The sequence below is a fragment of the Mytilus edulis genome, chromosome 3 (assembly GCF_963676685.1).
Source record: "Mytilus edulis chromosome 3, xbMytEdul2.2, whole genome shotgun sequence".
In the NCBI taxonomy this organism is placed as follows: domain Eukaryota; kingdom Metazoa; phylum Mollusca; class Bivalvia; order Mytilida; family Mytilidae; genus Mytilus; species Mytilus edulis.
This window is the reverse complement of record NC_092346.1, coordinates 88,559,391-88,572,003: the sequence shown is the minus strand read 5'-3', so window position 1 is coordinate 88,572,003 and position 12,613 is coordinate 88,559,391. Positions and strand designations below refer to the sequence as shown.

The following is a 12,613-nucleotide window of genomic DNA, read 5'->3' as shown; positions in this document are numbered from 1 at the left end:
GACAATCGGTATTTAAGTGTGTACTAATTGTGCAACCCACTAGCTGGTTAATTTTTGCACTTTAACGAACCAGAATTCATTCAGACTCTTCTAAAAGAAAAAGAAAAAAGTTCTTCAAAGTCTTAAAATTTCTTTAACTGATATATTGATGATGTCATGTCCCTCAATAATCTACATGCATTTCAGTGAGTGCTTGCTTCTCGAAATATCCATGTCAACCTTAAATATCTCCGTTTTAACAAACTCATTGCCTTATTGGTGGCGTTTACATATCCTAATTTATACGCTATAAATTCGTGCATCCTCAAATTAAACGAACTTCAGTCGAAGGGATATGCTACTGTTAAAAGTTTTCCTACAGAGTTAAAAGGTAGAACGCTTCAACGAATAAAATTTTGTCTAGCCGATACGAATTGTCCTGTTGCAACTCACAAGCGAAATGTTTTCTTTAAATTTTTAGAAAACAGAAAGGCTGTTCGAAATGCATCAATTCTATCTTATATCTGATTATGATATTTTGAAAGGGGGAAGGATCCACTTAACGGGTGATGCATTAAATAAAGTAGACGCTCACCATGCCAGTATCGCTCATTTTAGATTCCGTTCGGTTTATGTTTTTGTCTTGACTTGTATCTGCCGATTTGATAATGAGATTTAAACTTCGCTAAACAACTGCATCTAGCATGGTACAGGTATCACACATACGAAAAAAGTAGAATAACAAAAACACCGAACTCCAAGGAAAGTTTAAATAGAAATTCCCTTACCAAATGGCAAAATCACAAAGTGAATTACATCAAACGAATGGAAAGGATATTCTTGGCTTGATACAGGCTTTTCCTAATGTAGAAACCGGTGGATTAAGCGTGTTTTTTTCTTTCTCTAGTATTTTGGAAAAACCCTTAATCAAATATGTTTGATCATTTTTAAGCCATTTGGCATCGTTACTTTTTAGTTTACTCTCATCAAAACTCAGACAGTTTCATTATAGAAAAATTAAGTCAACATAAAGGGGTCACTTCTAGTCGGTATTTAAGTCAACTTGCTACCAAACGAATTGGTGCATTTAGTATGAAGCATTTGTTCCATGATGATGTAAACACAACTATGAATTTGTCCGGATTTTTAATATGATTATTTCAACTGAAATAACATGATATATGATTATCATGCATATTATCTTCAGTAGAAAACAAAATTAACTGAAGACAAAACTACGAATTATTAGATAAATGACAATCAGAAATGTCTACGTCGTCCATCGTTTTAATATTATTGTGTTCTAATATATGAAAATAATTAGATACAAATCTTGATCGATAGCTGGAGACATATGATGCCAGCAATGTCTGTGCGAATACTTATGCACCACATATTACATAACATGATATATTTATTGGCCGTTTACTATTTCTTGTAAGATATGTTTCAAATCCGAAGAGTGGTTTACCATAATCAAAACATCAAATCAGTATGAATAATGAAAAATGTATACGATTTATACTTGTGTATATTTAGCAAAGACGTTTTGACCCGCTGCATTTGTATGTTCTGTTCTTAGTCAAGAGCCTGTTTGTTGGTGTGGTTTATAAGTGTTTCTCGTTTCTTGTATACATTAGATCATTGGTTTTTGTACTGTTTGAATTGCTTTACACTAGTCATTCGGGGCTCTTTATAGCTTGCTGTTCTATGTGAGACAACGCTTTATGTTGTACTTTGACCTAAAATTATTTACTTTTACAAATTGTGACTTAGATGTAGAGTTGTCTTATTGGCAAACATTCCACATCTTCTGATGTACTATTGTTAAATGAATTATATCCTTTTTTATCGTGGCTTCCATGTGTGACCTCATTTTTTTCAGATTCAAAATGTTCATACATAATAACTCATGTCCAAAGGAAAAGGTATGTTTAGCTTACATTCTCAAATAAAAAAGAAACACAAAAGAATAATAAACAAAAACTGATGAAATCGCATAAACACCAAAGGGTTCCAAGCCGAATGCATCACCAAGGTAAGCGTGCATCACGGTGACACCCACCATGCGAATTAAATAGGGAATAGAATACTTAGTACATTCGGAAGAATTACAGGTCAGACGACTATACTGTTAAGAATTGTTTCGTTTGCGAGTCGAGACACCGACACATCGAATCGTTCACCCAATTCGTTATGGTTACTGTTAACATTGTATAGTGTCGATTTCAATCGTTCTCCCTCATAACTCTGCCAGACCAGTGTATGTGCAAGGAGCTAGCTCCTTTTCCTGACGTCCGTATACAGTACGCACTCGCGAGTGTAACTTTTTAACTAAGATATATTTATAGATGTGTTAACGCCATACTATGGCGCAGAGGTTATGTTACTGCTGGGAAATTTGAACTTGAAAGTTGGAAAGTTTAAGTCTATTCTTATATTTATTCTAGTTTGAAATCGTCCGTATGTGTCAATTTTTTGGAAAATATCAAGAAATCGGGAAAATCTTAAAATATCAAGATCACTGGGATACTGTGTATTCATTATTAATCGTTTGGTTCCGATTTTCGTGAGAAGAGGTATACAACGAATTTGATTGTTCAACAAGGAATACATTTCCCTTACATTTGTATATCTTAATGTTTATATAGACTTTGTAAAACCCCGAAATAAAATATCCACAAAAATACATTTTCTCTATCCACGAAATCACATTTTCTCAATCCACGAACATTTCTACCAAGGAAATACATGAATCCACGGGATGTGAGAGGTAAGCATTCATTGACGTATGTGCTAATGCGTGAGAGAAAATCGCCAATATATTTGAAAGTGAAATTATAGAACTTTGCAAGTTGTCTTTTTTTTTCTTTTGGTTTTTGAATTATTTTGGGGTGAATTCCTCATATATATATCTTTGCGTATGTTTTTGCTGCACTTCAGTAGTACTGTTGTTACTTTGTTTTCCTCTTATAGTTGATAGGTTTCCCTGTGTTTTAGATGTGATACTTACTGTAACCCGAATTTGTTTTCTCTCACTCGATTTATGAACACAGGTATATACTACTGTTGCCTTTATTCATGCACGTACAAAAACAAGTCGGCCAGTTGTGGTGGACAAATAGTTTACCATTCGAATAATATTATGTCTGTATTTCTTTAAATGTTCTTAATCTTAGAACGTTAATTTTTTGAAAAAAAACACGGCCTCCTTTAAAAATCTGGTAAATTAAAACTATATATATAAATAGAAGGCATGTATAAGGAGAAATTTTATTGCAATGTATTTTTTTCTTTTTCTCAAAGTTTGTTTTTCAAATGTGTACGAACAAACAACATAAAATATATTTCTTTTACAAATTTTATTTTTCTTCACAGAAAATGCACAATAAGTAGTTTTGAGCAGACAATAATGATATCCAGCAATGCATTGTCAAGCAAATTAGGTACCAATAATGAAGTCTACTCTCAAGCAAAAGAAAGGTTTACATATATCATAATATTGGTTAACAAACAGCTTTAAGGGTTTAATATAATTAAGTTTGGAATACAAAAATGGTATCGTACAATAGTTAATTTTCGAATGAATTTGTCTGCTGTCATCAATCGAGTTATTTAAATGTTTTCATAAAAAAAAAATATTTGGACTTTATTACATTTTGCTATCATATAACTTCACATAAGAAAAATACAGCTAAGTTATTGGAAATTTTGTATAAAACAGAGAAAGACTAGACGGCAGACGGCAAAGTTAATCACTAAACCAAATTACTCCCATTAGAGATTGATATCAAGTTTCCAGTATTTTTCATATTTCAAATCTGTATTTTATTGTCATACTTGAATTATTGAATATATTCTTTTTATATGAACAACCAACTTGATGTGAGAGTTATGTGAATATCTAATTTATATTTTTCATCCTTTATAATGAAGTTTGATACAATATCGATAAAGTAATACACATTATGAATATATAAGAAGACAGACTAATGTATATCAAATAAATGTGACAATGTATCTTATGTGTCAGTTGCAAATAAACACAATAATAACATATGTGGCGGTGTAAGGAGTGGAACTTGCCAGCACATTTTGTGTACATATTAATGAAAAAAACTTCTATTTCGAAATTCATTGATTTATTCAGGTTACTCAAATTAAAACATAGAAAGACTATTTTTAATCCTTTGTCCTCAGAAAATTAAACCCCAACTTTTTCGACTGATTTATATTCGGTATTCAAAGATAATTTTCTTAACTTGCTAAGTAGACTATTTGCATTTGCAATTAACCCTCTAGGAGATATACAATTGATATATTGTAATATGTGCATTAAGATGTAAAATAAACAATAAATATCGGGCAAATATTGACTAGTTTATAACAGCGACTAAATGATTATACATACTACTAAATTTTGTATTTGTATAATGCAACATTTTGCATATTCATAACAACTACATCACATAAATATTGTTTGCAATTAAATACAATGAAAATGTATCATATACATTAATGTAACAATGTGTGCATGCTATGATCTACTCAAAGCAATTTTATACTTTTCAATAAAAATCAATATCATTTCATTTCTTGTGTGTATTTTGGCATCAAAGCAATAAAAACTACATGTGCAAATCATATAAAAAGTGCATTCTTCTTCATGACTAGTATCTAACAAAATATTATCTCCAACTTTTATTATAGAAAGTTTGGGAAACAAAATGTTTCAATTTTTTATGGTCTATATTTCAACGTGTATATTAACAACATCTTAAGGCATCTGATTCATTAAACCTTGTTTCCCTTGAACTCTTTGTGCAATGTGTTTTAGTTTCTTTCCACTCAATAGAATTTTTACAATATGAAAAATTCGTACTACTATTATTGTCTTATTAAATGAAATATATAAAGTAGGGATACACTTTTGCATTCTAACTGGAGGCTTTTCTACTTTTTATCAGAGTTTGCACATATACACATATGCATAACGTTCTAAGTTAGGCAATTCCCAACTTTTGGGAATCCAATACAATGTCTAAAATAAAAATCTAAATGCCTCATTAATCAGATAGAGTTAATGTCTGAACTATTTTGCAATTATATTTCAAACCCTATAAAACTACAAGTATTATACTAATATTCATGTAATTTATATATAATATTGGAATATAAATATTGCACAGTTCATGAGTATTATCACAAGAGAGAAAATATTACTAATAAGAGTAAGAGCTATTACTACAAGAACGTATATTCTTGATTTGGAATTGTTTTATTGACACTAGAGATGAACTACACAACTGCTTGAGATGTCTATACATTTCTATTGTTATAAATAGTTATAATAGCAAACACATTTCAGAAATGAAAGAAAGTTAGGCACTGATTTTTTTAAAAGCAATAATAATGAAAATAAAATATTTTAAAATATGGTATATTAAAATTGTCTTTATATATAAATATATTAGAAAATAAAGTAAAAAAGATTTTTTGTAAATACAAACTAATTCAATTATAAAATGCCAAAATGTAATAATTTAGGCAAAACTTTTAAAAAGCATTTAATGTTGTCATGACAACCATTTACAGCACTTTCGAAATGATGACCATACTTGGTGATGAATGAAAATAAATGTATAACTATATATCATATCAAAAAGTGACAAATAAAAATATTTATAAAATTTTATTAGAAAAATGTAAAGGAACATTCACAAATCTCACCAACTCCTTCAGATTATGTGAACTTCATACTAACATTAAAATTCACGCATACTTAATTGAGTGTAAATCTATGAATTGTCTCCTTTAACATTTCCTAATGACAGTACATGGATCTCACTTAACACTTTAAGCATTAACACAACTCAACAGAAAACAATAAACCATGATGAACAACTTTTGTAGAGTTCTTGCTTGACGGAAACCATCTTTAAGATCATATACAAAAGAATTCTGCTAACATTGAAGTTTACTACTAGGCGGTGTATATATAATCAGAATAGACTTTATGTTGTACTTATTTATCTGTATTCAGTCTTAATATCATAATACTAGTATAACCTTTTTAATATTTACCTCCTTTTACATTTCAATTTTACTGATGGATTCTGTTCTCAGTAGATATTGATCCAAAATCTACATTTACATACATAGTAGTAATAATCAATTACACATTTCATCGCAAGTTCTATCAAAAAGTTTTTGGTCCAATATATCTTGCGAGAAGATCGTCAGTATATAAAAAAAAGAAAACAAAGACAAATGGAAGAAATTCAAAATAATGTAAATGGATTTAAGAATGATTTGATCTCACATAGTTACACATACAGCTCCTTAAAAATACAACCTTCATCAATAATGTAGCTCAAAATTTATCATGTGCATTACTTTTTTCTACAGAAATTCTTTTTAATTTTCCCTACCAGTAACTGAAATTCATGTTTGCACTTTATTAATACACTTAAGTGTGACTTTGATAAGCATTTTTAAATTTCCTATTATACTTTGTAATACTGCTTGGATTTTCCGACAAAATATCACATGTAAAAAAACTTAACAGATAATTTTTCATAAATTGAACGGAGAAATGCCATTGGCATAAGTCCTAAACAATACAAATATTTATCTTAAACATAAGTATTGTTGTTTATTATGCTTAAACATGAATTAGATTCGTACTCAGCATTCCTTCTTAGAAATTAATAAATTAATAAATATACAAGTACATGATAAATAATGAACATCCATGCTTACTTTGTCCTTTGAATAATGTCAAAAATATATAATATGAATGTGTTACTCTTTTTTCTCCTCTGTTGAACCTTCATCTGCTTTTTCCTCTGCTGGTTTTTCTTCTTTTTTCTCTTCAGACTTTTCTTCCGGTTCTTTTTCTTCTTTTTTCTCCTCATCCTTCACATCTTCGATCTTTTGGTCTTCTTTGGTTTCTTCCTTTTTAAGATCATCCTCCTCTCCACCCTCTTTTACGTCACCATTTTCCTTTGGTTTTTCATCCTCACCCTCTTTTTTTTCTTCTTCCTCCTTTTTCTCTTCTTCTTCTCCTTCAGTACCAGCGTTTGGACCCTTGTATTTCTTAGTTTTCTTCACCAGACCAACTTCTATCAGACTGTATGCCATATCAATCAGTGTCTCTTTTATTTCTTTGGGGGTAATTCCTAATACATCTTTCATCTATAGATTGAAACAAAATTCTCAATAACTAAGGAAATGATTTTCTATAAGAAATATTATTGTGAGATTTCATATGTACGTAAAAATTTGATACACAAACGATAAAATATGTGGAAAATTCCAATATATTGCATTAGCTGTACGTATACATTTTCTGCTTTTATAATGATTACCTCTGACAATTTTTAGTGAATAGCCATAAATATAATGTATTATGTTGAAGATTTTTATGATGCCATATGTTTATACCAATATACTGACTCCATTAATATACTGTGGCATTGGTGATGAAACATCTGCTGTGTGAATTAAGTTTCATCCCTATTAGTGACAACTTAAACAGCTGAACATGGCCATGATTTTGTCATCTTTTCTTTCTATTACATTAATATGATATGATTTATCAATGAATGAATCATCTCGTCAAATCAATGTCCTACTAACAACTGTCTGTGGTCAGATATCTACAACGATTCTGCTTTCGCAATAGGATTGTAAATAAATGGAAATGAAATTGAAAGACTGCAACCGAACAATATTTTAAAACTATAAAGACAACAAAGTCAATTGTATTCAAAGGTAGGATACCAGAGCATGACATGAAAGAAATATTTCGATTCTATTAGGGAAATTCTCAACTTTTTTTTAGCTGAAGCAAACCTGTATGACATGTTCAAAAGGCAGCGGAATTGATTTGATGAAGCAAACACGTTTTAAAATACTAACTGTTTTATGATTTCAAAGTGTACAATAAACATTAAATACTTTTGAATAGAGTTTATTGAATTTCCCCAGAAATGTAAATTTTCACTGCATGTACATACGTTAAATTGTAAGAGAAGATTGCAATAATTTGCATTACATCGGTGACTATTTTATGTATTGAGATTTTTGTTTATTTTGACTTTCAATTTAGAATATATAACCTATATATCTAACTTTGTGAAATCCATTTGAGTGGGAAAATAGTGAGCAAACGGAAAAGGAGAATATGTGTCTTCGATGTGTTTTCGGTCTTGTCTTTCTGAATACATAAAATATTCCTCGATGTAATGCAAATTATTGCAATCTGCTCTTAAGATTTAACGTATGTATATGCAGTGACTTATTATATTATATGTGACGCTCTTCTTATGCTTTGTCAAGAAGATCATTTCTAATTCCATTTAAACAATTTGAACTTGTGCATAACGTTATAAATAAAATTACTTTGTACTCTGCAGGACATAAAAAGTTACATGTGACTCCAGTCGTGTTACTCGTTACTATGTATGTTTGCATTTGCTTTTGTTGTAATTCAGTAATTCTGTAGTTTTCCTCTAATAGTTGATGTATTTCTCTCGGTTTTAGTTTTAGTTTTTTTAAACCCGGATTTGTTTTTGCTCAATCGAATTTATGACTATTAAACAGCTGTATACTTCTGTTGCCTTTATTCATGCAAGTGAAAATCCGGGAATAAGTCGACTTCGTTTATGTCACAAACAAGGAAAGGGAATAGGATTGTAGTTAGAACATATATAATATGTAAACTTTATTATTTTTCATTTAATTTGGTATGTGAGCTGTTTTATGCGTTGCTTACATTTAAAAAGGCAGAAATATAGGTATTAAATATTTTTTACAATGAGTTCAAGAATTGATTACCAGTAAATTTCACAAACTCGTTTCAAAATTGATCTTTTTGACAGCCAAAGTTCAAACTACATGATTTGTCAATTACGCACGGTACATTATTAAATCCTGTCTGGTGATATTTATTTCAAAATGAGATATAATAGCCTTATTTGACCCGTAGTTTCTAACAAGTTAAAATGTTAAATGCAATAAAATTATTTTTATCTTTATAATGTGGACATTTGCTGTCTTACTTTAAACACCAGGACATTTGTTTTTGCTGACACTTTTTTAATATTTTCAAACAAATTCTTATTTGTTTACTAGTAACCAAATATGTCATTATGAAAAACTAAAGAGAAAATGAACTTACCCTAGAATTGTCAAATTTGTACACTTTGCCAATATTTGGTAAAATCATCTTTATGGTTCTATCAAACAAGCTTGTCATCCACAAAATGGGGTTAGGACAATTTGCAGTTGGAACATTGTATCCTAAAATAAAAGTTAATGCATTTTCTTAAATACATTGCATTTTTACATATAAATGCTGATGGTCGGCATATTTATAGAATGGTACGTATCTTGATTTTCATATTTTCTTTGAAGAAGAGTTTGACTGTCCCTCTGGTATCTTTCGTCCCTCTTTTATGGGGAAACAATAGTATTTTCTCCGTCAATATAAAAACTGTCATAATCATATTGTAAGTTTTTAATGACGTTAGAGGAATATTGTTGAACATTATAAGAAACGCCACGCATAACTATAAAGTATGAAAAGTTTTGTATACCTTGTGGTTTGAATTCTTTAGCTAAAATCTGAGCTATTTCTTTCATCCAAATATTCTGGTTGACAATCAGGTGTCTTTTACCTAAAAATAAATATATTACACATCAATATAACGGTAAATTATCCTATCGCTCTTTTTCATAGTTGATTTGCTCTATGTTTATATTCTAAATTCGGTAAACTGATCTTGTATTATATGCAGAGTTTATGAATAATTATACAATATATCTTTGTAAGTGACATCCACTAAAAGAACGGCACAGTTTGTCATTACTTCTGCATGGATACTACGACTTGGAAATCCTACTTTTTGATTTAGCTGAAGACAATTACTGATATAATTAACTGCTGTTTAATCATTGATTCTAAAATAGAATAAATAAAAGAGAAAATACAGAACTAAGAACAGCCCACACAAAATTCGATTGAGAATCAGAAATATCATTATAAGTTGAACTCTGAATCCGCGGTGCATTTCATGCTCTACACGTTGCATCCATCGTTTTGGTCATGGCCTATATAAGTTAACCCGTTTTCCACTCCCTGTGTCCATATGCATTAGGTTTTCAGAAATAATGTTTTTAAAGACAGTATTGGTGTGCATTAAACAATCTCTATTTTGGCAAATTTGTGTTTGGAAGAGGTAATCATTTATAGTTCAGTACCCTTTCCCATTTTCAGTGGATTGTTCTGTTTAATGTAATGGTAAATGAATGGAATTATTTGCCTTGAATCATCCCTGTTCCAAATAGTATTAGTTATCAAAGGTACCAGGCTTATAATTTGATACGCTAAACGGGCGTTTCGTCTTCATAAGACCCATCATACTTTTCCTAGACATACTAAAAGTGTAGCAAGAAATAGTTGTTGATACTGTAACATATAGGGGTAATTGATATAAAGTTGTTTCAGACAGTGTCAAAAAGCTATAACTAATTGAAATATAGTCGTGTAATTCTAACATTCGTATCCCACTTAGAATCATATTAAAAGTAACTTTTTAATCACAAATACTGCCATGAATTTTAAAAGTAATATGACGCTCTATTTATAAATCATTTTGATCCTCTCGTATATATATACTATTTTTGGACGTAACTTTAATGTGTTAAAAGTTGAAAGCATTTTGCAATACGATTTCGTTTGTTATTTGATATACTTGCAATTAACCAATTAGGCAAATGTATCTTCTAAAACATATTTTGCGTTTATCAATGAATATCAAAGATTGTCACTTCTTAAGAGGTCATTAGAGGCTGTAAAGATCATGTTACTCCTCAGGTCGTCATTAGAGTCTGTAAAGATCATGTCACTCCTAAGGTCGTCATTAGAGGCTGTAAAGATCTTATCACTTCTAACGTCGGTGTTAGAGGTCACCAATAACGTGTTACATACAAGCTCGTAAGCCTGGAGACGGATTTCTATAAGAGCACTGCTCTTGTTTCCTTATCCAGTTATTGAATCATTTGTATATTTCGTATTTATGTCTTTACCCTTGTTGCTATACACTCTAAACACACAGCCTAACATTTGTTAATAGAGGGAGACCGAAAGAAACATGGCTACGCACAATAGAAAGTGAACTGAGAATCATGGGAATGACATAGGGAGAGGCAGAAAGAAAGACACAAGACAGGCAGCAGTGGGGGGGGGGGGGGGGGGGGGGCGTTGGTGAGGCCTCATTGCCTAGTGCGCCGGAAGTGGATTAAGTAAGTAAGTAAGCTCGGCGTTCAAAACTTGTAGGTCAATGTCTAGTTGGGAAAATAGCCGCGAAGATAAGTTGGGAAAATCCGCGAAGATAAGTTGGGAAAATAGCCGCGAAGATAAGTTAGGAAAATAGCCGCGAAGATAAGTTGGGAAAATAGCCGCGAAGATAAGTTTTTTGAATATCCCATATATTAAGATTGTTGTTCAAGTATTCCTGGAGATTGTTGTTTTACATTTTTCAACTTACCATATTCCTTTAATAAAAAAAAAGATAAGTATATATTTGACAAACCTGCTGCTTCTTCCAGTGTCATGGCTTTAATATGGGCAGCAGCCACGTCTCGTACATCGACCACTGCGAAGTTAAGTTTAGCACAGAATGGTTTTTCTCTTTCCAAAAGTCTTTTTACAATCTAAAATATTTAATGTATGGAGTAAAGGCAAATGATGATAATATGTGCATTATCAAATCCAAACGTATATTATCTTATAACATCGTACAATAATATATTCATTGATAATTTGTTACTTGAATTATATTCTATTAATAAACTAGTTCTCATAAAAATTGTGTATGATTTTCAAAAACTTTTCATCATATTTTTTTATTATGCTACAATTTCAGTTCGTCCATATAATTATTTTTCCTTCAGCAGTTCACTTTTCCATTTTGATATGCAATGTTCTTTTTCCAAAATCTAATTTCTATTGATAATAAATTTACGCAGAACGAACTGGAATTATTGTTTTGGGAACTGCAAGGTGTAATAATTAAATAATTGTGGATTCTAGATTACTTAAGGGTTCATATTAGTAATGGATTGTGAAAATACCGATGTTATTTGGTTAATATCAAATAGTCAATAAATACTCTAGAGAAAATTTGACATTTACAATTAATGTAGAATAATTCCAATATCTGAACTATATATATATAACAATGAACGTAGAATAACTCATATTTCTGAAGTATCATTTTACAGTAACAAACCTCTAGGCTTGTACATTGAGATCCATTTATAACGGGACCCATCACATACGCTGGATTAATTACTGCAAGTTCTATTTTATCTTCATCTGAAATAAACCATTATATGTTAGAAAGCAAATATATATTAGGATTTTTTAAAAGAGAGAGGAGATGCCAAGGGAGGAATCAAAAATCTTAATTCTATTAAAAACAGAAAACAACGAAGAAAAAACGAGGAATAGATAAGCACTGATAATAAAACAATACACAAAATACTTTAGAAGAAAAAAGAAAGAAAGGAAAGTATATCTAATTTGAAGTTAAAAAAAATGTTACATACTATGTAATCTTGAAAA

At 30.4% G+C, this 12,613-nt stretch overlaps 1 protein-coding gene across 2 annotated transcripts in view; it reads right to left on the bottom strand.

Moving 5' to 3' along the window:
- Window positions 1-3,326: 3,326 nt before the first annotated feature.
- Window positions 3,327-12,613, bottom strand: part of LOC139517718 (uncharacterized) — a 34,655-nt gene continuing 25,368 nt past the window's right edge. For both annotated transcript variants that reach the window (XM_071309076.1, XM_071309077.1), the window contains exons 5-9: window positions 12,279-12,364; window positions 11,580-11,700; window positions 9,582-9,662; window positions 9,164-9,285; window positions 3,327-7,176 (exon numbers count right to left, since the gene is read on the bottom strand). In XM_071309076.1, coding sequence (XP_071165177.1) covers window positions 6,784-7,176; window positions 9,164-9,285; window positions 9,582-9,662; window positions 11,580-11,700; window positions 12,279-12,364 — 803 coding nt within the window. In that variant the 3' untranslated portion in view covers window positions 3,327-6,783. The remainder of the gene's footprint in view (window positions 7,177-9,163; window positions 9,286-9,581; window positions 9,663-11,579; window positions 11,701-12,278; window positions 12,365-12,613) is intronic.